The sequence below is a fragment of the Onychostoma macrolepis genome, chromosome 01 (assembly GCF_012432095.1).
Source record: "Onychostoma macrolepis isolate SWU-2019 chromosome 01, ASM1243209v1, whole genome shotgun sequence".
In the NCBI taxonomy this organism is placed as follows: Eukaryota; Metazoa; Chordata; class Actinopteri; order Cypriniformes; family Cyprinidae; genus Onychostoma; species Onychostoma macrolepis.
Window position 1 is genome coordinate 3,276,887 of NC_081155.1, and position 22,932 is coordinate 3,299,818.

Below are 22,932 nucleotides of genomic sequence, written 5' to 3' on the forward strand. Positions count from 1 at the left end.
CAAAAAACAAAAACACAAAATTCGGGAGCAGAAACTGGGCTTACCAAAATCCCACGCCAACAGGGCGAATGGCTGGGAGGAACGGAGCGAAAAGGGTGCGGTCTCACGTTCCCAATCCGGACCCGTTATCCAGTGGATCACTAAATCCTCGCCTGAGGATCCTGAACACAGTACATAAGAAGAGAGGAGATCTCTACCTACGCAAAGGTAAGAACGTAACCCAAGAAGACATACTGACACAGAGAGAAGGCATAGATGGGATTAAATAGGAAGGGGGGAAACAAGTAACAGGTGCGGGGCTAATAGAGCGCACAGCGCTGTGAGTTAGCGCTGATTGCTCCCCCATGTGCAGCCGTAGATGACAGGATGAAAACAAACCACCACGTGTAGCTGACATCGCAGCAATGAGTCGGAGGGAGGTGCTGACCATGACACAACACCTGTGAGAAACCGTGTTTAGATAAAATGCCTTAATTTTAATATTTGAATTCAGTGCCACAGTGTAGTATAAACATAGATTAAGATTGAAAGCAGTTGTTCTTTATGATGTGAATCGCAGTTGCCGAGGTTGCAGTCACACGGAATCAGACTCCGCCCAGTGGGCGTGTCACTCTGAGCTCAGACTCCGCCCTCTTCAGCACCAGCTGGGAAACAGTTGTAGGGGATTCATACCCAGGTACAAATACACATGTGCACAAATATGTACGTATGAAACCATCAGCACTTTCATGACGAGATGTAACTGCTGTTTTTCTTTAGGTTTTGCGTTTGCGGCTCTGGTCAGTTATAAAGATCTGAACTCCTCCAGCGATCTGCTCCACAAGATGAGAAACAAGAAATCAGACGATAAAGAGAGAAGTGTCACTTATCAACTCAACTCTTAAGTGGTGACGGCCGTCATCAGTAATGCAGAAACCAAACAGCTGTCAGAGCCGGTGAAGCTCGTCTTTAGACACGTGGAGGTGAAGATACTGACACATCCGCTTATGACCAGCACAAGATCTCGCTGGAGACTGTTACTATTAATGGTTCAACAGTGACAAATGAAAAACTACCATGAAAATGTGTGTTCCCTGTTTGAAAATCCAGGATAAACTGGATTATAGCTGGTTGATGAGCTACTATGTTCCAAAAACCAGCGTGAAGTGTACACTTAAGCTGGTATGACCAGCTGCTTGTCCAAGTTGGTCTATCAGTTTGAGCCAACTAAAGTCCAGTTTAGACCACTAGGAAACCATCTACAATGTTCCAGACTTAAGGTCCATTCACAACAAGAATGATAACTATTCATAGCTTTCAGTCACGTGACCGGCTCGAAGACCTGCAGGGCAAAACATCCATAGAACTGCAGCACAAGCCTGTCAATTTTCCATGTTTCACAGCCGCAAATATTTAGATCACTTCTCAAAAGAATAAAACAAAGGTATGTGAACAAAATGCAAGTTTTGGCCATTTGCAATCCATATTAAGCAACATTTCAATCATTAAACAGTGCAACAAAATGTTGTAAAAACACTTAAAGTGCCTTAATATATTTAAAACAGAAATATTAAAAGATCAATTTCAGTAATCACCATATAAATGATGCATAGTTTACACAGGCAAGCAGATGAGGCCAGAATATGAACGCAATCCGCTTAATGGTTCAGTGTTTTCCTTCTAATGGTTTTCTATATAATTACTAATAACTATATGATTGTACACACCAGTAGACGATATCGTCTGTTTATTCTAAGTGCATGCACGTCTGCCACTTTAAATTCTTGAGGTCGTGACAGCAGGATTGATGTTGATTGGCTGTCAATGTTTTTTATCGTTCATCAGCTGGGAAAAAAAAAATCGTTCTGAAAGTGATTCCAGCGTTATCATTTCTCTTTGCCTTTAATCATTATAGCTGTGGTGTGGACTATTGTTTTAATACTGTGAACGATGTTTAGACCTATATCTTTATCGTTATCTTTATAGTTATCGTCCTTGGTGTTAACAGGCCTTTACACTGTATTTTCCAGCAGAGTTTAAAGAGATTGTTTCCTGCCGTACTAAAATGCATTTCCAATTTAGAATTTTAAATATGAATTTACAGAAATGTATAAAATATGACTAGGAATTATAAAATGTCTAAAAACATATGATTTGTGTGCTTCTGTGTACAAAATAATCAGCATCGAGTAAAGCATCATCAGAAGCGCTGAACTGCGCTGGTTTATTTGCTGCTCAGGGGTGCGTTTCCCAAAAGCATCGTTAGCCAACTATGGTCGCAAGTTCCGTCGTTACCAGCATAGTTCAACGATTCGGTGTTTCCCGAAACCATAGTTCAAACGAACGTTCGCAATCAGCGTCACAAACTTATGTGGTTGGAACTGTAGCTCTCGACCTGTGGTTAGAAGCATAGTTTCTTGTTAATAAGATATATGGGCTTAAATAAATATACTCTTGGGCACAACAAGCAAGCTAACCTGCAGTACTATCTGTATCTTCCATTCTATCTAAATATAAAATGCATTCTGTCGGCAGCCATGTCACCCTGTAGCCCAAGACTGGTTACTCACTGAAGCTAAGCAGGGTTGAGCCTGGCCAGTACCTGGATGGGAGACCTCCTGGGAAAACTAGGTTGCTGCTGGAAGAGGTGCTAGTGAGACCAGCAGGGGGTGCTCACCCTGTGGTCTGTGTGGGTCCTAGTGCCCCAGTATAGTGACAGGGACACTATACTGTAAAAAGCACCATCCTTCGGATGAGACGTTAAACCGAGGTCCTGACTCTCTGTGGTCATTAAAAATCCCAGTATGTCTTTCGAAAAGAGTAGAGGTGTGACCTCGGCATCCTGGCCAAATTCGCCCATTGGCCTCTGACCATCATGGCCTCCTAACCATCCCCATATCTGCTGATTGGCTTCATCTCCCTGTCTCCTCTCCACCAATAAGCTGGTGTGTGGTGGGCGTTCTGGCGCACTATGGCTGCCGTCGCATCATCCAGGTGGATGCTACACACTGGTGGTGGATGAGGAGACCCCCCACACTGTAAAGCGCTTTGAGTGCCTAGAAAAGCGCTATATAAATGTAAGGAATTATTATTATTATTATTCTAATTATGTATTTTTGTAAGTGCCGTTTTTGAAAAGTGCGCATGTGCATAAATGCCTAAGGGAACCCCGGAGTGTGACATAAGAGGGAACTCGCGATGAATCAAACATCAAATACAGCAAAATGACAGGGAACAGAAAATAGTAAATTAGTCAGTAGGTGCCATGTTCAATACAGCAGCATCTTAGAGATCTCTAATCAGTTAAATAGCAGAAGTTATTCATCCAACACATGCGTGTGACGTCATTAACAATGGACCTATGTTGCTGAACTAATGCGGTTCAAACGACGGAGATGCGAACATGTTCGGGAAACAATCGTGACTAGTTAGTTTGTTTCCAAAACAATGCATAGTACTTTGGTGGTTAATCAGCGAGTTACGTCGTTGTTCGGGAAACGCACCCCAGGTCGGGTCCCGCGAAATCAGCCGTGGGAATGCAGACCTCTACTCTGCATAAATCAAAAGAAAGAAAAAAAAACAAAAAAACAATTGTAGTTATATATTTTCATGCTTTCTCAAGCAAAGCAACTTTTGAAAGTCCACTGAAAACATGTCTGGTCATAGACAACGTTGAAGATATACGTTATTGTCAACATGGGGTACATAAAAAAAAAAAAAGTTTATAAAAATGTATATAAAATAGTAAATAACAAACATCAGGAAAAAAGAGGAAACAATTAAATCCTTAGAACATTTTGAACATTCAGAAGATTTTATTTTTAGGCTGCCTTTGTTTTCAGTATGCTTGTTGTGTCGCTTAGTTAAAGTCGTTCTCTGATTGTATTGTTGTTTGCAACTTTACTTGGCAATATTTTAAAGATATTATTATTTTGGGTATTTTGCATGGTCTGTTATTAGTAGTAACATTAGTGCTACCTGGGTGGGAGATTTTACCTGGCGGTTTTTACTTGGAAAAGCAGCTATATTTTTTTCTAGCATTCAAATAACTGGATAAACCTGAAACGATAGAAGAAGGATTGGAGATGAATTTCATTTGTAAATAAGGTAGGAAATGTGCATACTTTTAAATCGACACCAGCCATGGTGTTTCCCTCTTTGCGTGTGTCCTAAAAGCCTGAACCCTGGCACGTTTTTATTACATAGATTTTGGTACATATTGCTGTTTTCTTATTACGTTGCTTCAGATACGTATTGCGGCGGTTCAGAATTCAAATATCCGGGGACTGTCGCTAAAGGTTAATGCTTTATGGTGTTGGAAATATGCCCTACACCAAATCCAGCCCTAAACCTACCCGATAGTGTTAACAAATGCAAAACTGATATAAAAACGTATTAGCTGATGCAACTGTACCATTTGAACTTCCTTTTACGCAGATTTTAACTGCTTTGTCGAACCTTGTATCCTTCTAGTAATTATTGTAATTTGTTTTTAATAATTTAAGTATGCATTATTAATTGCAAAGGCCAAAACAAACGCGTAACCCGCGCCCATGCGGTCTCCGACAGAATTAAGTTTATTACCATCGTTATCACCAGTGAAAGAATGGAATTGCAGGAATGATGACTAATTAGTACACATCTCTTGTTTAAATTGGACTTGTCATTTCCTGTTAATCTGGAAGCATTTAAGTTTACTGCCCGTCTAGCTTTTCGCGACCAATTTGTAAAGACCTTTGACACGCCCATTTCTCCGACTTGCAGAATGCCTCTCTCAACAAGAGGAGGAATGCAACAGAAGATGGTTGAGTTTTCTGGGCTTTCTTGGAAATTATATTTTCTAGTAGGAGAAATAACAGGAGAGCTAGAGACAGGCTACCAGACGAAGAGTTTGAGGAAGTGAAGTAACAGCTAGAAACTGATTTTCTTCAACCTTCAAAAAGCATAAAAGGTGCTTCACTTAGAAAAGCAGCTGTTTACGGTTTCCTAATATGGAGCTGAAGTGGGCACTTCTTCTGGGTGAGCAGATTTTACTCTGTTTTATTCAGTTGACTTGAGTGGTGAATACATTTGTGACGTACTGAAGCTGGATTGATAGTCAGACCATTTCTGGGAATAGAGCCTATGGTTCAGATACTGTAATAAAATAACTGGGTTTCTGTGTAACAAAGACTGCTCTTGAAGCTCGACCACTTCAGCTGTTAAGCAGCAGCTTCAGCAGCTTTGTTTTGCATCAACAACCAGTAAAGGACTGTTCATGAAAATGATTTATGTGTGGAAAAAAAAAAAAAATCAATCAATCTATCTATCTATCTATATAGTGGAAGTTGGGAAAACTCTCTATAATATATATATATATGTATATATATATATATATATATATATATATATATATATATATAGGCTATATTATAGACAGTTTTCCCAATTTCCACTGTTTGTCAAACCTCCTTTATTTCGCAGTCGCTTTATTTCTGCACACTCTTATATAACGTATTTATATACCATTAATACATAAAACCACAAGAACACAAGTGTGTCTGTCATGTTATGAAAGGAGAGTTTTTTGCAAATAGTGTCAGTTCATTTTTCCATCCGCAGAAATGGGATTTAACCCTTAAATACATGCATCCATAAAACTACAATCAAGCTATTTAGCTAAAAGTCAAGGTATTTATCCTTCAGCAATGTTCCTACTTTAATTGAGATCACAGTGTAATGGGTGTAATGACATATGTTTGGAATGAAGCCACTTTTGAAATACAAGCAAAATTCCTGTTCAAGTTTACACTGGAAGAACAAATGATTTATTTAGTAACTACATTTTTTTTTTAAAAAGTTTTATCTTTAACGGTAAAAGCTGCTAAACATATTCATTCAACACAGACTTGTTACTGTTGTAGTTTTGCTACTCTGAATTTTGTCTTAATCACTGAATCACAATTTAGCAGATTTACCCGCGTAATATTTAACACCCGCGTTTATCATTCCTGAAATGGTATACGTGGATGTTTGGTCCTTTTAGATAAACAAAAATTTTCTTCAAATTGTGAATGGATTTTGTAGAGAAACTGAGCAAAGAGCTCGCCTCTTACAGCTCAGTACAATTGACTGGAAATGACTGGCTTATCTAAAACCAGGAAGTAATCGTGCATATTGACGGAGCATTAGTGACTGCTACAAATCGTCGATAATAACTACCAGAGCCTAAAAAGGACCTAAGTTCTTGAAGAATCTGTGGCGGTTTCCAATTTACCACTGCAGCTATCTTATCCGGATCAGTACTCACTCCTGCAGCTGAAATGACATGTCCCAAATAACGTACTTCTGGGCAAAAAAAAACAAACATTTACTGAGCTTAACTTTGAGATTTTAAATAACTCAGTACTAGTTCCAGTCGCTGCAGATGCTGTTCTAATGTTGTTGAAAAAATTATCACATCATCAAGATGACTTTGCTCACAAAAAATTCGCTCCATGAGCCGTTGAAAAGTGCTTGGCCCATTGCAAAGCCCAAAAGGCAACGCCCAAAAGGAGTACAAAAGGCTTAGAGCGGTCAGCTTCAGCCACTGGGACTTGATTGTATCCAGTTGCTAAGTCCAATGCAGAAAACCATCTTGCCGCAGTCAATGCATCTATGGAATCCTCAATCCTGGGAAGTGGATAAGCATCCTTCCGAGTTCTTGCATTTAACTGGCGATAATCTACACACATTCTTAAGGAGCCATCCTTTTTCTTCACCAGCAAAATTGGAGATGAATACGGGCTACAGCTCTCCCGAATGGCCTGACTCTCCAACAGCTGCTTAATTTGGGCTTTCATAGCCTCCAGCTGATGAGGTGGAATTCGGCGATGGTGCTGACGCACCGGGACATCATCCAACAAAGGGATCTGGCTCTCTATCAAAGTAGCGCAGCCCAAGTCACCATCATCCTTAGCAAAAACATCCTGATATTTATGCAAAAGATGTTTAACCGCTTCCCTTTCTGCCTCTGAAAGTCCCGGTAATTCGACCCTTTCTAGCTCACTGTGGTTTGAAACAGAAGCTGACATCTGGCACTGAATAACTATTTTGCTGACATTACCTTGCGTATTTTCCTTAAACAGAATTTTTTGGTCAGATTGATTAACCTCAACACTAATCAAGCTACCCAACTTTGCTTTTGCAGGTAAATATACAGTTTCTGCGCTGACATTAACCACACAAATTTTATTTTGGGAGGATTGTAACAATGCAGGAGAAATCAGAATTCCTGCAGGTAATCCACCACTACCATCACCAACCAGGGGTTCCAATAAAGTGGCTATGTTTGAAATAGTCTTAGGGCAGTAAGTTGTAACTAACCTCATTGTTCCAGCTGGAATCTGCACTGGATGCTTAGCTTTCACTCGCACCTGGCCAATATAACCAGGACAAGAAAGATCCCTGGTTCTCTGGTACTGCAACAATGCATCCTTCCAACCCAGTTCTGCTTGTTTAACCTGTAGGACTGAAAATAAGGCTGAACCATGTTCTTCAAACAAATCATTATAACACTGCCCTATTATATTCATACCCAGCAGACCAGGGACCAGTTCTTTCTTTTTAGACATGTCAATGTTTTCAGGGTCTTTCACAACCAAGACACCCTGTTCAGGTAGAATTCGTCCCAACACATTAGCTCACAGTTCAACTTCTCTCTTGCCTTCCTCATTCCATCTTATAGCTTCACTTCGAACATCAAGTAAGGTACAGTATGGAGTTTGTGTTAAAAAAACGTTTAAGTTTGCGTTTTTGCGCTACATCGTTAACCTGCTCCACAAACTGATCACAGAGAACTTGGTCAGCATTCGGGACATCATCCAGACTACTTGCAAGAAAAGAGTCCATCAAGGACATAAGTGCATGAGAGAATTCAATAAGGGAATAGCCCTCTCTTTGTTTTCGATCATAAAACCCCTTCTGCAACTGCAAAAAATGTTTGTTTTGCACCATACATACTTCTTAAGACCTTAAAGATGAGTTCGGGAGTTTGTCGTTCAGCTGCTGGTTGGAGTTTAATCTCCATTCTGGCTTCCCCTCCCAAATGATCTAACAGGAATGCTACCCTTTCTCGCACAGTCCAACTGCCATCCCCAATGCAGGTTTCAGCCTCCTCAATCCAGTCCTCTGTGCTCAAAGTAGAGTCCAAGTCCCCACAGAACCGTTGACACTCCCGCTCCCAAGGAACATACACCACTCTATTGAAAGGCACAGAAGGAGGAGCATTAATGCTGGACGCAGGCAGGTTAAGTGAGTCACGGCTCGATGCAGAACGTTCTTGCATTAATTGTTCATTTGCAGCCTGGAGATTACATATCTGTTCCCGCAACTCTGTCAACTCCTGCTCCATAGTTACAGTGTTTTCTTGAACGACTGCCGTTTACTCATACAAATACCTTTTAAACACCTACACAAAATGGTGGCTATTAGTAAAGAAAAAAAAAAAATAAATAAATAAAAGCAAGGTCCACATTAACACACTGCAGTGCTGCCCAACATCAAATCACCCTGCTGACTACGCCATTTATTACCCTCCCCAGACCTTACAAGTGATGGGAAGATGTAAAAGAAGGGCAACAACCACAGTGTGTTTCCTTGCAAATACAACAAAATTTATTGGACACAAGAGTTAATTAGAAGTGGCAAAGAAACAAAAGGAACAAAAACAAGGTTAAACCCACTACATACCATAGGGTTCCCCAATCATATAGAATGGCAATTCCTCTGCAAAAATAAATAAATAAATACACTAAATCACAGCACAAAACCAAATATCACTACAAGTGTCAAAACCCAACACTCACTTAACTCAAACCACTACAAATTGCTCCCCCTCACCTTAACAGAGTTAACCATGTATAAGAAGATGGGAACCCCAATGTTGTTTGTTGGTTTAAACAAAACAAAACATAAAAACACAATTTCACAATAAATTCAAGCCACTTCATTACAATGTACCATTTAAAGTCGTATCTTAAGACCCAACATCAAGCCACCAATATGGTTCCGTGAAACACACAGCTTCTCCTGCTTAGCACATGGTACCACAAAGAGAAAGGCCAAAAAGTTTGATTTCCTCTTTATAGTACCTAGACTCATGGGGTTTGTAGTCCAACTTATTTGTAGTCCTAAACAAGCCTAATATAGAGCCCCTACCAATACTACCTCCACCCCATTACACAAAATTATGGAAGCTTCAATGCGTGCTTCACTTAGAAAGCAGCTGTTTACAGTTTCCTAAAATGGAGCTGAAGTGGGCACTTGTTTTGGGCGAGGACAATTTACTCTGTTTTATTCCATTGACTTGTGTGGTGAAAACATTTGTGACGTACTGAAACTGGATTGATAGTCAGACCATTTCTGGGAATAGAGCCTATAGTTCAGAGATTGTAAGAAAATAACTGGGTTTCTGTGTAACAAAGACTGCTTTTGAAGCTCGACCACTTCAGCTGTTAAAAATCTGAATCCATGAATATTGCCTCTTTGTTTTGCATCAACAACCAGTAAAGGACTGTTAATGTTTAGAAAATTATTGTTAAATGTGTGAAATATTATATATATAGATTATTTTCCTGATTTCGACTGTTTGTCAAACCTTGTCATTTATTGCACAGTTGCTTTATTTCTGCACACTCTTATATAAGTACCATTAATACACAAAGCCACAAGAACACAAGTGTGTCTTTCATGTTATGAAAGAAGAGTTTTTTGCAAATAGTGTCAGTTCATTTTTCCATCTGCAGAAATGGGGCTTAACCCTTAAATACATGCATCTATAAAACTACAATCAAGCTATTTAGCTAAAAGTCAAGTAGGGCTGTGCAATTAATAGAAAAACTGATTTCAATTTTGGCCTCCAGCGATTATGAAAATACAATAATCAAGATAAAACGATTATTGCGCCCCATTCCACCCCCTTTCCAGCGGTGCGCATTCGTTCTTTAATAAAAGCCCAATTTCACATGCAAATCAGTAATCTTTTTCAAAATGGAATGTGCCTGATTTATTGAAGTGTATTAGATGTATTCATGCTTTTAAAAGCGCTAAAGAGAACTTGTGCTTCCTCAGGTGGATATCTGTGTAACTGTTTTGCGCTCAGAGACACAGAAGCCAGTGTTGCCAACTTATTTTCAGAGAAAGGTCGATGTGTTGCTAAATGATGTTGTGATGTCATTTTGCGATGACATCATTGCATCACAATGCAAAATTCTTCCGCATCTTTGGTTTCCTCTTTTTGTGTAATTTGGATGGAAAATGTGTGCCTTTTTATTGTCTGAGTCACTTATCAAAAGTTGCTAAAAGTTGCCAAATAAATTTAAAAAATTGCTAAATTTGTTGCTAGGTGCTTTTGGAAGAAAAATTTGCTAGGGTAGTCTGAAAAGTTGCTAAATTTAGCAACAAAAGTGCTAAGTTGGAAAACACCAGTGTTGCCAACTAATTTTCAGGGGAAGTTGCTAAAGGAAGGTCAATTTGTTGCTAAATGACGTTGTGATGTCATTACGCGATGACGTTATTATGTGATCACCACACACTACTGTACATCAAATCTCAGCAAAAAATTTAGATATGTTTGTAGAATAATATAAATGCATCATATAATATTAAAACATAAATACCTGTATTTTAAACACAACATTGAATTATTGAACACTTAAACATTTTTGAATTATTAAAAATTAAGTTTTTGTTTTCAATAGCTTGTAAACTAGTGAAACTACAAATTCTGAACAATTATAGTTTTAAGCAGTGTATTAGTAGTTAGTATGCTACACTCTGAGAAAAGTCTGTAAAAATAGGGCACAATCTACTATGTTAATATGAAGGAGTTTTCTGTATTGACTGTTTTCGGGTTACAATGGATAATGGATAATGTCCTGAAAAATTACTATTACAAGCTACTAACAAGGTGTATCATAAATGAACAATTATTCAATTATTATTAAATTGAACAAGTAAGGGATAATCAATGGCTAGCCATGCATTAAAGGATTTTAGTGCACGACGTGGAAGCAAAGAACCCCTTATAAAAATGTATATTAAAGTTCACTCTGGAAGAATAAATGTTTTACACTTTCAATATCTTACTCACAGAACCCACAACAAATTCTCTTCCAGTTGAATCTTTCATGTAAGTTGTTGGATGGATAAATGGATTTTTAGGATTTACTTTTTAGTATTTTTTTTAAATGTCACTGCCACAAATAATATTTCCAGATGTGTTTTCCCACCTTATGTGTGGTGTGAGCGCTTACAGTTCAAATCAAATAAATACATTTATACTATTTAATATATACTGTATGTGAAAATAAACGATAAAGCCACATTTATATTGTAAAGTTGTTTACCCTGCAGAGTTTTTCTATTGCGTTGCTTCCATGCTAGAAAGCTGAAAAAATAAAAAAATTAAAAATCATATGCTTGATGCTTTACATTTATATTTATATGATTTCAATATAGCTCTATTTTTTTCTGTCTCTTCCCAGGTCTCATTCTACCGTCATGCAGTGGTTGTTCTATTGGATTTAAACTTGTTAAAAACAAATGTGTTGGTAATTATGAGCTTGTGGTTTCATTGAATAGTGTAAAAGTGAAAGTTTGTCCTTTTGTGGTGTAAAAGAGGGAGTTCTAGAACTGCAGTTCTAGTCATTACTAAGTTAAAATGCATGTTTCCTTCTAAATTCCCCTAATGTGTCCATCTCTCTTGCAGATGTGGATGAGTGTGCGATTTTTCCGAGTGTGTGTGTTGATCATACTCAGTGTGTAAATACACTTGGAAGTTACTACTGCAGCTGTGATGAAGGATTCAAAGAGAGCTTCCCGTGTGCATGTATGAGGCATTTAATTAGTCATTTAGCATAAACTTTGATTCAAAAGGAATTACAAAATATTGTAAAAGCATTTGATCTTATTGCAGTACACAGTCTGTCTTAATTTATAATTATATAGTTTGAACTAAAACAATAATTCACGCCAGCTGCTATCTTTCCCTCTGCTCAGATATAAACAAGTGTCCCGAGAATGAATTTTCTGGATCTGGTGATATGGAGTTTCAGACCTCAACTGGCTCTGAAGCAGAATGTGAAGGTGCCTTTTGTTTTTCTGGCCTATCAGTTTAATTTGACATATATTAAACAAAAGCTACCAGTTTGGACTGTATAACACTGATGCAGCACTGATGCCAACACCAACATCACATCAAATCAGCTGTATGTGCAACTGTGTTAAAATGACAATAACAGAGACTGATTTCCTATCTTCTCTCTCTTACAGACATTGATGAGTGTAAAGATGATCCAGATGTTTGTGGCACAAACGCCGACTGCTTCAATCATCCAGGCGGCTACAGCTGCAAATGTCACCAGGGTTACAGTAACTATGGCAACAACCAGTCAAAATGCATGGGTGAGAATTACAACAGTGGGGCAATATTATTTGCATCATTTTAAATGCACTGATATATATATATATATTGTTCTGTTTATCATGTGGCAGCTAATGAGAATTTTACGGAAGTTAATCAGTACAGTCTTTCTTGTTGTTGTGCACAGAAATGGACTGTGATCAATTTAAACTTGAGTCTGATGCAGACCACACACCAGAGAAGGTATAGAATGTGGACTTCTCCTTATGATTATTATTAGTAGTAATATATGCCCAGGAAACATCTCCACATTTTTTAACTTATGTAAATGTGAAGATACATTCTTAAAATAACAAATATTTAATGCTCTTAAATTATTAATATCTGATATGCATTATCTTATTGTAAATACAAAACATTGTGAGAACAAAATTCTCAGATGTTAGTTGTACATTGTGTATGTTCTCATATTTTGAAAGAATATGCTCTTAGAAAAACATTCTTTGTGATTGCGTTATTGATATTTGCTGAATGTTAACATTCAAAGAGAGTTGTATTGTGAGTAAAGATTAGGAGAATGTTGTATTAATAGAAACGTTTTTCACATTTGGTGGCACCAAGGTGGCACAGAACTGCTTCTTATGTAGCACTTAGGTGTCTTTATGCACACTGTTTAATGCTGCTTAAAGGTGGCATTATTGACTTTTATGATGCACTGTGCCTTTAGAATTTTAAGCAGGCACAGAGCAGCCTTATTCAGTTGTGTAAAGACTTCAATGTGTCTTCTTCTAGTTGAAGCATTTGATGTCACTGTTGAAGAGCAGCTGTGAGTCTCTGAATGATCCACGTGGAGAACATTTTTCTGGGGAGAAATTACTGGAGGTGAAACACACATTGCATGATATAGTAATTTCTGAACATGCCCTCTCACAGTGGCTAAATGAACATCTCTGATTTATTCCACAGAATGTGTGCAATTCCACTGACGAGCTGCTGTCTGAAGGAAACATTGCTGATAGTGAGATGCTTAATCAGTTTCTGGACGGGGTGGAGAACAGCATGCGTCTGATTGGACCTCAGCTGAGAGAGCCTGTGACCAGGATGGAGACGCACAACACCTGTGAGAAACCACTGACATTACAGTTCAGATACAGTCACACTGTGGTACTGAATGGAAATACTGAAAATAAGGCATTTTTATTATACCAAGGGATTTACACGCACATTCAGATTTAATGGTTTAATTAAGATTGAAGGCAGTTGTTCTGTATCATCATGTGATTGACAGTTGCTGAGGTTGCAGTCACACGGAATCAGACTCCGCCCAGTGGGCGTGTCACTCTGAGGACAGACTCCACCCTCTTCAGCACCAGCTGGGAAACAGTTGTAGGGGATTCATATCCAGGTACAGATACACACGTGCACAAATATGTACGTATGAATCCATCAGCACTTTCATGACGAGATGTAAATATTCTCTTGTTCACAGGTTTTGCGTTTGCGGCTCTGGTCAGTTATAAAGGTCTGAACTCCTCCAGCAATCTGCTCCACAAGATAAGCAGTGAGAAATCAGACGATAAAGAGAGAAACATCACTTATCAACTCAACTCTAAAGTGGTGACGGCTGTCGTCAGTAATACAGAAACCAAACAGCTGTCAGAGCCGGTGATGTTCGTCTTTAGACACGTGGAGGTGAAGATACTGACACATCAGCTTATTACCGGCACAAGATCTCAGATAATTTTTCAGATAATTTACATTATTACAATAACTCTCTCCCCAGCCTGACACAAACGGCTGGATTAGTTCCAGGTTTGATGAAGGCCCGCCTTCTGAAAAACGAAATGTGTTGTGATTGGTTTGCTGTCCCAGTGCGTTGTGATTGGCGAACAGCTTAGATGGCGTTTCAGTACTGCCCCGCCCCTTGCCAAAGCAGCAAGTTCGTCAATATTGCTATATCAATTCAGACCCTGAGAATATTGAGCAAGAGGATCACGCAGAACCTTTGCACACACGGATATCGCAAGACATAATAAAGTGGTAACGTTATTGTTTTTGTTTTTTTTGGCTAAATCACGTTTTAGATGTCAACAACAGCTTAAAAATAACTGCATTTACTATAAGTGCAATGGTAATATGTATTATGTTTATTGTTATTTACTTCTAACATTATAACATGAATTGCACTGAAGCTGTTATACAGTTGAATTTATTTATACCACAGTCCCACAAACTTACACTATTTGTGGTGGCATATATATGCAAATTAATTCTCTGCCAGCAGGAGGAGCTGTTGGAGTAGAGAGCGAGGTTTCGCTGTACACAAAACAGAGCTCCACTCACAAACGCTGCTTTATCAGACATTACATGCAAATTACAGAATTCAGAAATATGAATTCAGAAATACAGTGATATAAAAACACCCGCACCGGGTTTGAAACGTGCGGAGCTCAACCCGCCAACCATTCCTATTTCAGTAGGCGGGATTTACAATTTGTGATGTCACAAATACAGGAAAACAACTTTGTAGTCCGAACCAGCCGTTCGTTGTAGCTTTGAAAAGGGATTTTTTAAAAACGAAATATCTCCCTTTGGAGTGGACTTTGAGATTTGTAACTTTGTAGATCGTTTTATGCCCAAACATACACACTACACACTGATTAACATTCAAAAAGTGAAATAGCATAATAGGACCCCTTTAACAGTTACAAATGAAAAGCTACCATGAAAATGTGTGTTCCCTGTTTGAAAATCCAGTTTAAGCTGGATTATAGCTGGTTTACAAGCTGTTCCAAAAACCAGTTTGACCACATGAAGCTTGTATGAGCAACAAGTAGCTGGTTTGTTGCTGGTAGAGACTCTAGTAGTCTGGTAGTGACACACAGCAGCCACAACAGCACTTTTTTGTTTTATTTATTTTTTTCCTTTTTGTTCGAAACAAACGCAATAACTATATCATGAAATATCTTGATTCTCATCTTTACAGATTATGTTAGTTGATCTAGTGGGCGATGGTCAAAGTAACCTAATAATGTAATCTATAAAATATGGGTGTCATGCCATAACATTTTAATACGACTGACTTTATATTTAATGTGAATTTAACATTGAAAGTTAATGTGAATAAAAACATTGTAAGTTAGGCTACTAATCATAACACTTTCATTGTACAGAAAGAGAGCAAAGAACATTTTTACTGACAGTCTAGAGTTCAAGCACTCTCAAAAACTCTCATTAAAATCACGGAAGCTGTTTACACTATGAAATTAATATATTACTTACATATTCGTACACACATTTGCACTTTGTTGTTTCTGACGAGAGAATTCGCCAGAAAGAGGTAGTCAGCGAGCAAGTGAAGAAAACATTGCATTTTAGCGATGACTCATCTGAACGCATCTGATTGGTCATTGCATTCATAAGCTCAACAGCATCGTGTGTGATTGGTTATAATGCACAGTAATCTCAGGCTCAGCGCCAGCCAGTGAACGCAGATTTGAATTTAATCTAATCACGCCGATGTGATTGTATTAAATATATAAAATATTAGTCGGCTGTTTTTTGTCTTTTGGAAGCTGCATTCAAAATCCACTTGGCTCAAAAATCTGAGGGGGCACTTTGAATGGGCATGATGCCTCTGAGTGTCACTGATATATTATTAAAGTTTTTAATAATATAAAGAATATGAATGAAATTAAATTATTATATACATTTTTATTTCAGTTGTAGTTATTTTAGAACATCAAGCTACTCTAAATAAAATGTTACCTTTGCAACTAGCTGAAATAAAATAAGTTTAAGTGTATATATTTTAAGTTACTGATCATGGTTTTAGTTTAAGTTAACTAATGAGCTTCTTAAACCAGTAGGAAACCATCTGCCATAACCAAACTTTTCATGCAGGTGTTCCTCATTTTCTAAACTCTTTTCTCACTTCTTCAGGAGAGGGCAGAGGCTGAGGGCGTGGCTTACTCCTGTGTGTACTGGGATGAGGCTGAGGGGGCGTGGTCTGGGCAGGGCTGTGAGAGGGCGTGGTCTAACAGCACTCATACAGTGTGTTACTGGTCTCATTTCAGTAGTTTCGCTGTGCTCATGGCTCTCTATCCTGTCCAGGTACATGCAAAACCGAGATTTCTCATTTGGATTTTAGATTAAATTAAATAAGATTATTTTCACTTCCTCTCCTCCAGGATGCATTTGGGTTGGTGTTGATCACGCGTGTGGGATTAGTTCTGTCTCTGGTCTGTTTATTTCTCGGTATCCTGACATTCCTGTTCTGCCGCTCCATCCAAGGAACCCGAAACAGTATTCATCTTCAACTGAGCATCTGTCTCTTCATCGCAGACCTCATCTTCCTCTGCGGAATTTCCAGTACTCACAACGAGGTGTGTTTGAATGACAAAAGTGTTTAGACATTATTCTGACAAAATCTAAATATGGATCATTGATTACCAAGAAAGATGATCTTTACAATGAAAAAATGTGGTGATGAAGCATTTCTCACTCATAAATTGCTAGTTAATTTCACAAAAAGTAACACTGAATTAAACATTAAATTTTGAAGTAGAAAGACTGAAGTAGTATTTTCTTGTAAAACATATTCCAATAATTTTTGTTTTTATAAAACATCCTTTTGTAACGCTATTAGATGCAAAATCAGTCCCACCAGGATTTTGCGGGACTTTTTTTCTGATTTTGCAGCCTAAAATGACAGAATTTACTGTGGCTTTGCAGTGAATATACCCATCAATAATCATGATGTACCTATGTAATTAGTGTTAGTGACAGTGTTCAGATACCTGTACAGAGTTCAAATACCTGTAAATACTTACTGAAATTGTGGTTCTGGGTCCCCCATGTAAAAGGCAATGGTGACACCAAAATGGAAATACTCATAATTCCGCTTTGCTGAAACAACAGAATTGTGTTCGACATAATTAAAAGAAAAATTAAAAAATACCTTACACATTAAGTCAGTATGTAATCAGTGACAATGATTATATCATATACATGTTAAATGTTATACATTTTTGGATTCCAGATGCTCCACAAACTGAAACAAGAGTACAGGAGGGTGGTAGAGTGGAAGTGGATCAGGGGAGGGAAGACAGGCCACTTCAATGAGGTGGAAGTGGGTAAGGAAACATGGGCAGTGCAGGGTACCAATATGAAGCCAGCAATGCAGGTAATGAGTGCAGAGCCAGGAAGGCAGGTGGCCAGAGTGGAGTCAAATCCCACCAAGGAGGGTAGAACAGATGCAGCAGGAGACTGCCAGGGCAGAACAGATGGAGCAGGAGACTTCTAGGGTGGAGCAGATGGAGAAGGAGACAATCAGGGCAGAGCAGACAGAGCAAGAGACCTTCAGGGCAAAGCAGACGAACCAGAAGACCACCAGGCAGAACAGACAGAGCAAGAGACCATCATGGTGGAGCAGATGGAGAAGGAGACCATCAGGGCAGAGCCGACAGAGCAAGAGACCACTAGAAAAGAGGAAGAGACCACCAAGGTGGAGCAGACAGAGCAGGTGACCACCAGTGTAGAGCAGGAGATCACCAGGGTGGATCAGACAGAGCAGGAAACCATCATGGTGGAGCAGATAGAGAAGGAGACCATCAGGGCAGAGCAGACAGAGCAAGAGACCACCAGGGTGGAGCAGAGGGCCATCAGGGTGGAGCAGATGGAGAAGGAGACCATCAGGGCAGAGTAGACGGAGCAAGAGATGACTAGAGAAGAGGAGGAGACCACCAGGGTGGATCAGACAGAGCGGGAGACCATCAGGGTGGAGCAGACAGAGCAGGAGACCACCAGGGCAGAACAGATGGAGCAGGAGTCCACCAGGGTGGAGCAGACAGAGCAGGACACCACCAGGACAGAGCAGATGGAGCAGGAGATCACCACGACAGACCAGACGGAGCAGGAGACCTCTAGGGCAGATGAAGAGACCACCAGGGCAGAGAAGACAGAGCAAGAGACCACCAAGGCGAAGCAGAAGACCACCAGTGCAGAGCAGGAGACCTCCAGGGTGAAGCAGAAGACCACCAATGCAGAGCAGGAGACCACCAGGGTGGAGCAGATGGAACTTAAGCCCATCAAGATGGAGCAGGAGACCACCACAGTGGAGTTGGAGACCATGTTGGAGCCGAGAGTCCAGAGAGTACAGGGACGGCTCAGAATTCAAAGAATGCCTCAATGGCCATAACAGGGAGCACAGAAGATTCACAGTAGGTTTCCTTGGCCATTACCGGACAGTGAGAGGGTTTAGGGATGACCTCCTTGCCTGTGAGAGAGAGTCAGAGAGTTCAAAGCAAAAGCCACCACATTGGGAGGAGCAGGGGAAGTATATGCGGCAAAACACACAAGATGGAGGTTGCTATCACAGGAAGTGCCGATGAGGGAAGGACCTCTGGGACCACTGGTCTTTAGGCCACCAGACTTGGAAACTAGGGCTGGGCGATAAATCGATTTTTATCAATTAACTCGAATGTGTAGTTTACGTCGATTTGTTTGAATGAAAATCAGTTTTCTCTTTAACATACGCCGACGCTCCCCTCTGGGTTCCAGTAGTCCCGAATGGGCTCAGCCCTCCCCCCGCGCGTTTGCCATATTAGAGTTTAGATAGGGTTTCGTGATCCCCCGCAATCCGCCGCATCCAACGTGTTCAGAAAGAAAATGAGGTGTACTGCGGATCCCTTAAAGCAGTGTTACTCATTGCGGCTCGCCAAGCTTTAAATTGTGGCTCGCATGGCAGTAAATAATACGATGATGATCAATACAGAGATTTCATAAAAACATTTTAAAAAACCAGCCCTATTGGAAACCCTTAGGACCAACAGATTCGGGACCAAGGGCAACATTTTCACAGCTGCAAGTCTTCCTACACCTCCCTCATGGTGAAAGAGGATCCACACAGAGCCAGATCCATGTATTGTTCCAGGGTCCTACTCCAAAAAACACTCCATTATTGTCACCTCAGCCCTATATGTCAGTGGAGACCATGACAACCAGATCAGCCCTAGAGACAAATTCACTTCGTAGACCTAGTCAACAATACAGTCATCGGCAGAAATCCTCCGCAAATACCTCAAGAACAACACCAGTCTAATGCACAGACCCGGTGGCCAGATCCTGTCTCACCAAACACTGGAATGATGTATCCCACTCGGAACTGGATGAATTTTCTGAAAGAAATCAATCCACAATCTTACTTGTGTTGTGTTGCAGCCTGGCCAGTGGAGTACTGGCCCCCGACTGAGCCTGGATTCTCCCAAAGTTTGTTTCTCCATTTCTGTCACCGATGGAGTTTGGGTTCCTTGCCAGTGTCACCTTTTGGCTTGCTTAGTTGGGGATATCTAATATTTGGCAATATTATTAAATTCATTGCACAGACATCTGAACTGAACTGAGCTGGATGATGCCATCACTGTTTTCTACAGAGCAGTTTTATGGATTAATTGAACTCATCTGCATTATTGAAACATTTCCCTTTTTAACACTGTAAAGCTGCTTTGGCACAATCTGTATTGTATAAAGCTCTATATAAATAAAGGTGACTTGACTTGACCTCATCCCAGTAAAACAAATTGGCTATAAATGAGAAACTCCTCAATAAAATACACCAGCAGGTGGCCATCTTGATAGCTGGTGCAGAGAAGCTCCTCATTGTGGTTCCTTACTGTTGCTAGATCTATATCCTGGTCAGTCGTTCCATCACAGTTATTGCTGGGAAGAGGAGAGGCTTGGATCTAATTGCAAAAACAAAAGAAACAAAAATGTAATCCATAGAAGGTAGTGTTGTCCAAAGTACCATCCTCAGATGATCAAAAAATCAAAATCCAATGCAAACACAAACGTGACAACTCTACAACCATGTAAAGACAACTATTGTCAAACATTGACTAAAATATGGGGCTATTAAAGGGGTAGTTCACCCAAAATTTAACTACCCCTTTAATAGGGTAAAATTTAACTACCCTGGCTCTTCCAAGCTTTATAATGTCAGTGAATGGGGGTCCAGATTTTGAAGCAAAATAAAGTGAATTCATCCATCATAAAAAGTACTTCACATGGCACCAGGGGGCAAATATAGGCCTTTTTAAACAAAGTAATGCATCTGTGTAAGAAAAATATATTTTACAACTTTATAAACCATAATCTCTAGCTTCCGCCAACTGTCGTACATGCATACACAAGAGAGTTCCAGCGGATGACATAGGATGTAGACAAATGTGGTGATGATCGCGGAAGCGCAGAGGAGAGATCAAATTAGCAAAATAGAATTAGAAGTCACGGATTAGAAGTACAAAACTAGGATTTGTAAAGAAAAATGTTGGAGGATTTCGATAAAAGCTAAGAAGACACTGATTTTCCTTTCCTGTAAACAAAACTTGGTTCTCATGAGACTAGCATATTCTCACTGTAGCTTATGCTACGCCTACATCATCTGCTGGAATGACAGTTAGTGAACACATGTGCGACAGTTCGCAGAAACTAGAGATTATGGTTTCTAAATTTGTAAATATGGATATTTTTCTTACACAAATGCATTGCTTTATTTCAGAAGTTCTTTGTTAACCACCTGGAGCCATGTGGAGCACTTTTTATGATGGATGCACTTTATTTTGCTTCAAAAACTGGACCACCATTCACTGCCATTATAAAGCTTAATTTTTTTTTTAAATGACTCCAATTGTATTCGTCTGAATACAGGCAGCGGACGAGCCCACTTCGGCGCCTCTTTGCTTTCCTTTGCTTTGCTTTAAAAAGAAAATAAAAAATTAAGTCGTGGCCTAATGGATAGAGAGTTGGACTTGTAACTCAAAGGTCACGGGTTCGAGTCTGAGTTCGAGTGAATGACCAGTGCTCTCTTCCACCGTCAATACCATGACTGAGGTGAGACCCTTGAGCAAGAACCAAACCCCAACTCCCCGGTCGCCGCAGCATTGCTGTGTGTGTGTACTGGTTTACGGGGACACAAATTTGTTTAATGACATAAATATATTTTACTGCCTTAATTGTTTACATTTTATAACACATTATCTTCTTGTCGATCCACCAGTTCACATTTACAACTCTGCGTGTTTGCTGCTTAAAAACATGGGTTGATTTTCACATTGGTCTTTGACAACAGCAGACATAGGGGCTGATGGAAAATGGAAAATTATTCTCTTCCAGCAGGTGGCGCTTTGGGAATGGCAGTACACAAAGCCCAAGAGACAGACTCCACAAAGCAGTGAAGCAGATGACTTTGAAATGTGCAGCACTCATATTTATTCAATGAATAGCCTTTTTAAGTTTAATCGCAATTCTTGTCTTTCAGTCCCCACATTTAAGACCTCCTGAAATCATAATTAAGACTTTCTTGTAACATTTAAGATTTTTTAAGGACCCGTCAACTTTCCTAATTGTTTTTCACACACTGAACGTTTCATCTGTTTGTGTTTTTGGGTGAACTATCCCTTTAAAACACACAGCCAAGCAAGGCTAACAAGATACATCTGGGGATAAAATCAAGGAGAACCAATGAACAAAAGAACTTCAAAGGGATTGCAAATAAAAGTCCTTGAAGACAAAACACGGGAAAACGTGACATAAAATTCACTGTAATGCAGCAGTAACACAGCAGTTTGATTAGTTTGGACATTGAAATTATGTATTTTTATTACCTAATTAATGCTTACCCCTCTCAGGTTAATGGTTTTTAACCATAAAGAAGGAAAGAAGGAGAATGATGTGAGGTGTGTTTCTCTCTCAGGTAGCGTGTGCGATTGTGGCCGGTCTGCTTCATTTCTTCTTCTTGTCTGCGTTCTGCTGGATGCTGCTGGAGGGGGTTCAGCTCTACCGGATGGTTGTGCTGGTGTTTCACACCACATTAAAACATCTCCACATGTATCTGGTGGGATACGGAGTCCCTCTCGTCATCGTCATCATCTCTGCCATCGCCTTCCCAAAGGGATACGGCACCAAACGACAGTGAGTTTCTGGAATTGGTCAAATATGCTTGGAAAAAAATATATGATCAGTAAATTGACTAATAATCATGCACACAGCTCGCTGTATATAATATATAGTATATGAAAGAGACCCCATGATTCAAAATGTGGGTTTTGTCTGAACATTGAGGTCTATATGCTAGTGGACCTTTAAAAGTTTTGACAGTTATGAACACTTACATTTATCTTTTCCTTTGGAAAATGTACCAAAAGTATTGACTAATCATCTTATGTGCAAACAAATACTTTAATCAGGGTTCATGGCTGTGATATAAACCAAACCCTGTAGTAGAATGTCCCCAACTTCCTGAATGGATTATGAAAGGAAAAGTTATTTTCATAAGTCATAAGTTTTTTATGTGTTTTTGTAATCATGTGATTAATTTATCATTCTAACATGTGTTGCAGCTGCTGGCTCTCTCTCGATCGCTATTTTATCTTGAGTTTTTTCGCACCCGTCTGCATCATTGTGATCCTCAATGGTTTTGTCTTCATCATCACCGTGTGGAAACTGGCTAAAAAGTTCTCCAGTCTCAATCCAGACTTCTCCAAACTCAACCAGATCAGGTGTGTGATCTCTTA

General features: G+C 39.5%; 1 protein-coding gene across 1 annotated transcript in view; it reads left to right on the top strand.

The window, feature by feature from the left end:
* Window positions 1-22,932, top strand: part of LOC131543128 (adhesion G protein-coupled receptor E1-like) — a 37,899-nt gene that overhangs the window by 12,642 nt on the left and 2,325 nt on the right. The window contains exons 5-14 of the mRNA XM_058780347.1: window positions 12,271-12,402; window positions 12,549-12,604; window positions 13,154-13,243; window positions 13,328-13,481; window positions 13,650-13,766; window positions 13,851-14,053; window positions 16,304-16,474; window positions 16,552-16,746; window positions 22,113-22,330; window positions 22,759-22,917. Coding sequence (XP_058636330.1) covers window positions 12,271-12,402; window positions 12,549-12,604; window positions 13,154-13,243; window positions 13,328-13,481; window positions 13,650-13,766; window positions 13,851-14,053; window positions 16,304-16,474; window positions 16,552-16,746; window positions 22,113-22,330; window positions 22,759-22,917 — 1,495 coding nt within the window. The remainder of the gene's footprint in view (window positions 1-12,270; window positions 12,403-12,548; window positions 12,605-13,153; window positions 13,244-13,327; window positions 13,482-13,649; window positions 13,767-13,850; window positions 14,054-16,303; window positions 16,475-16,551; window positions 16,747-22,112; window positions 22,331-22,758; window positions 22,918-22,932) is intronic.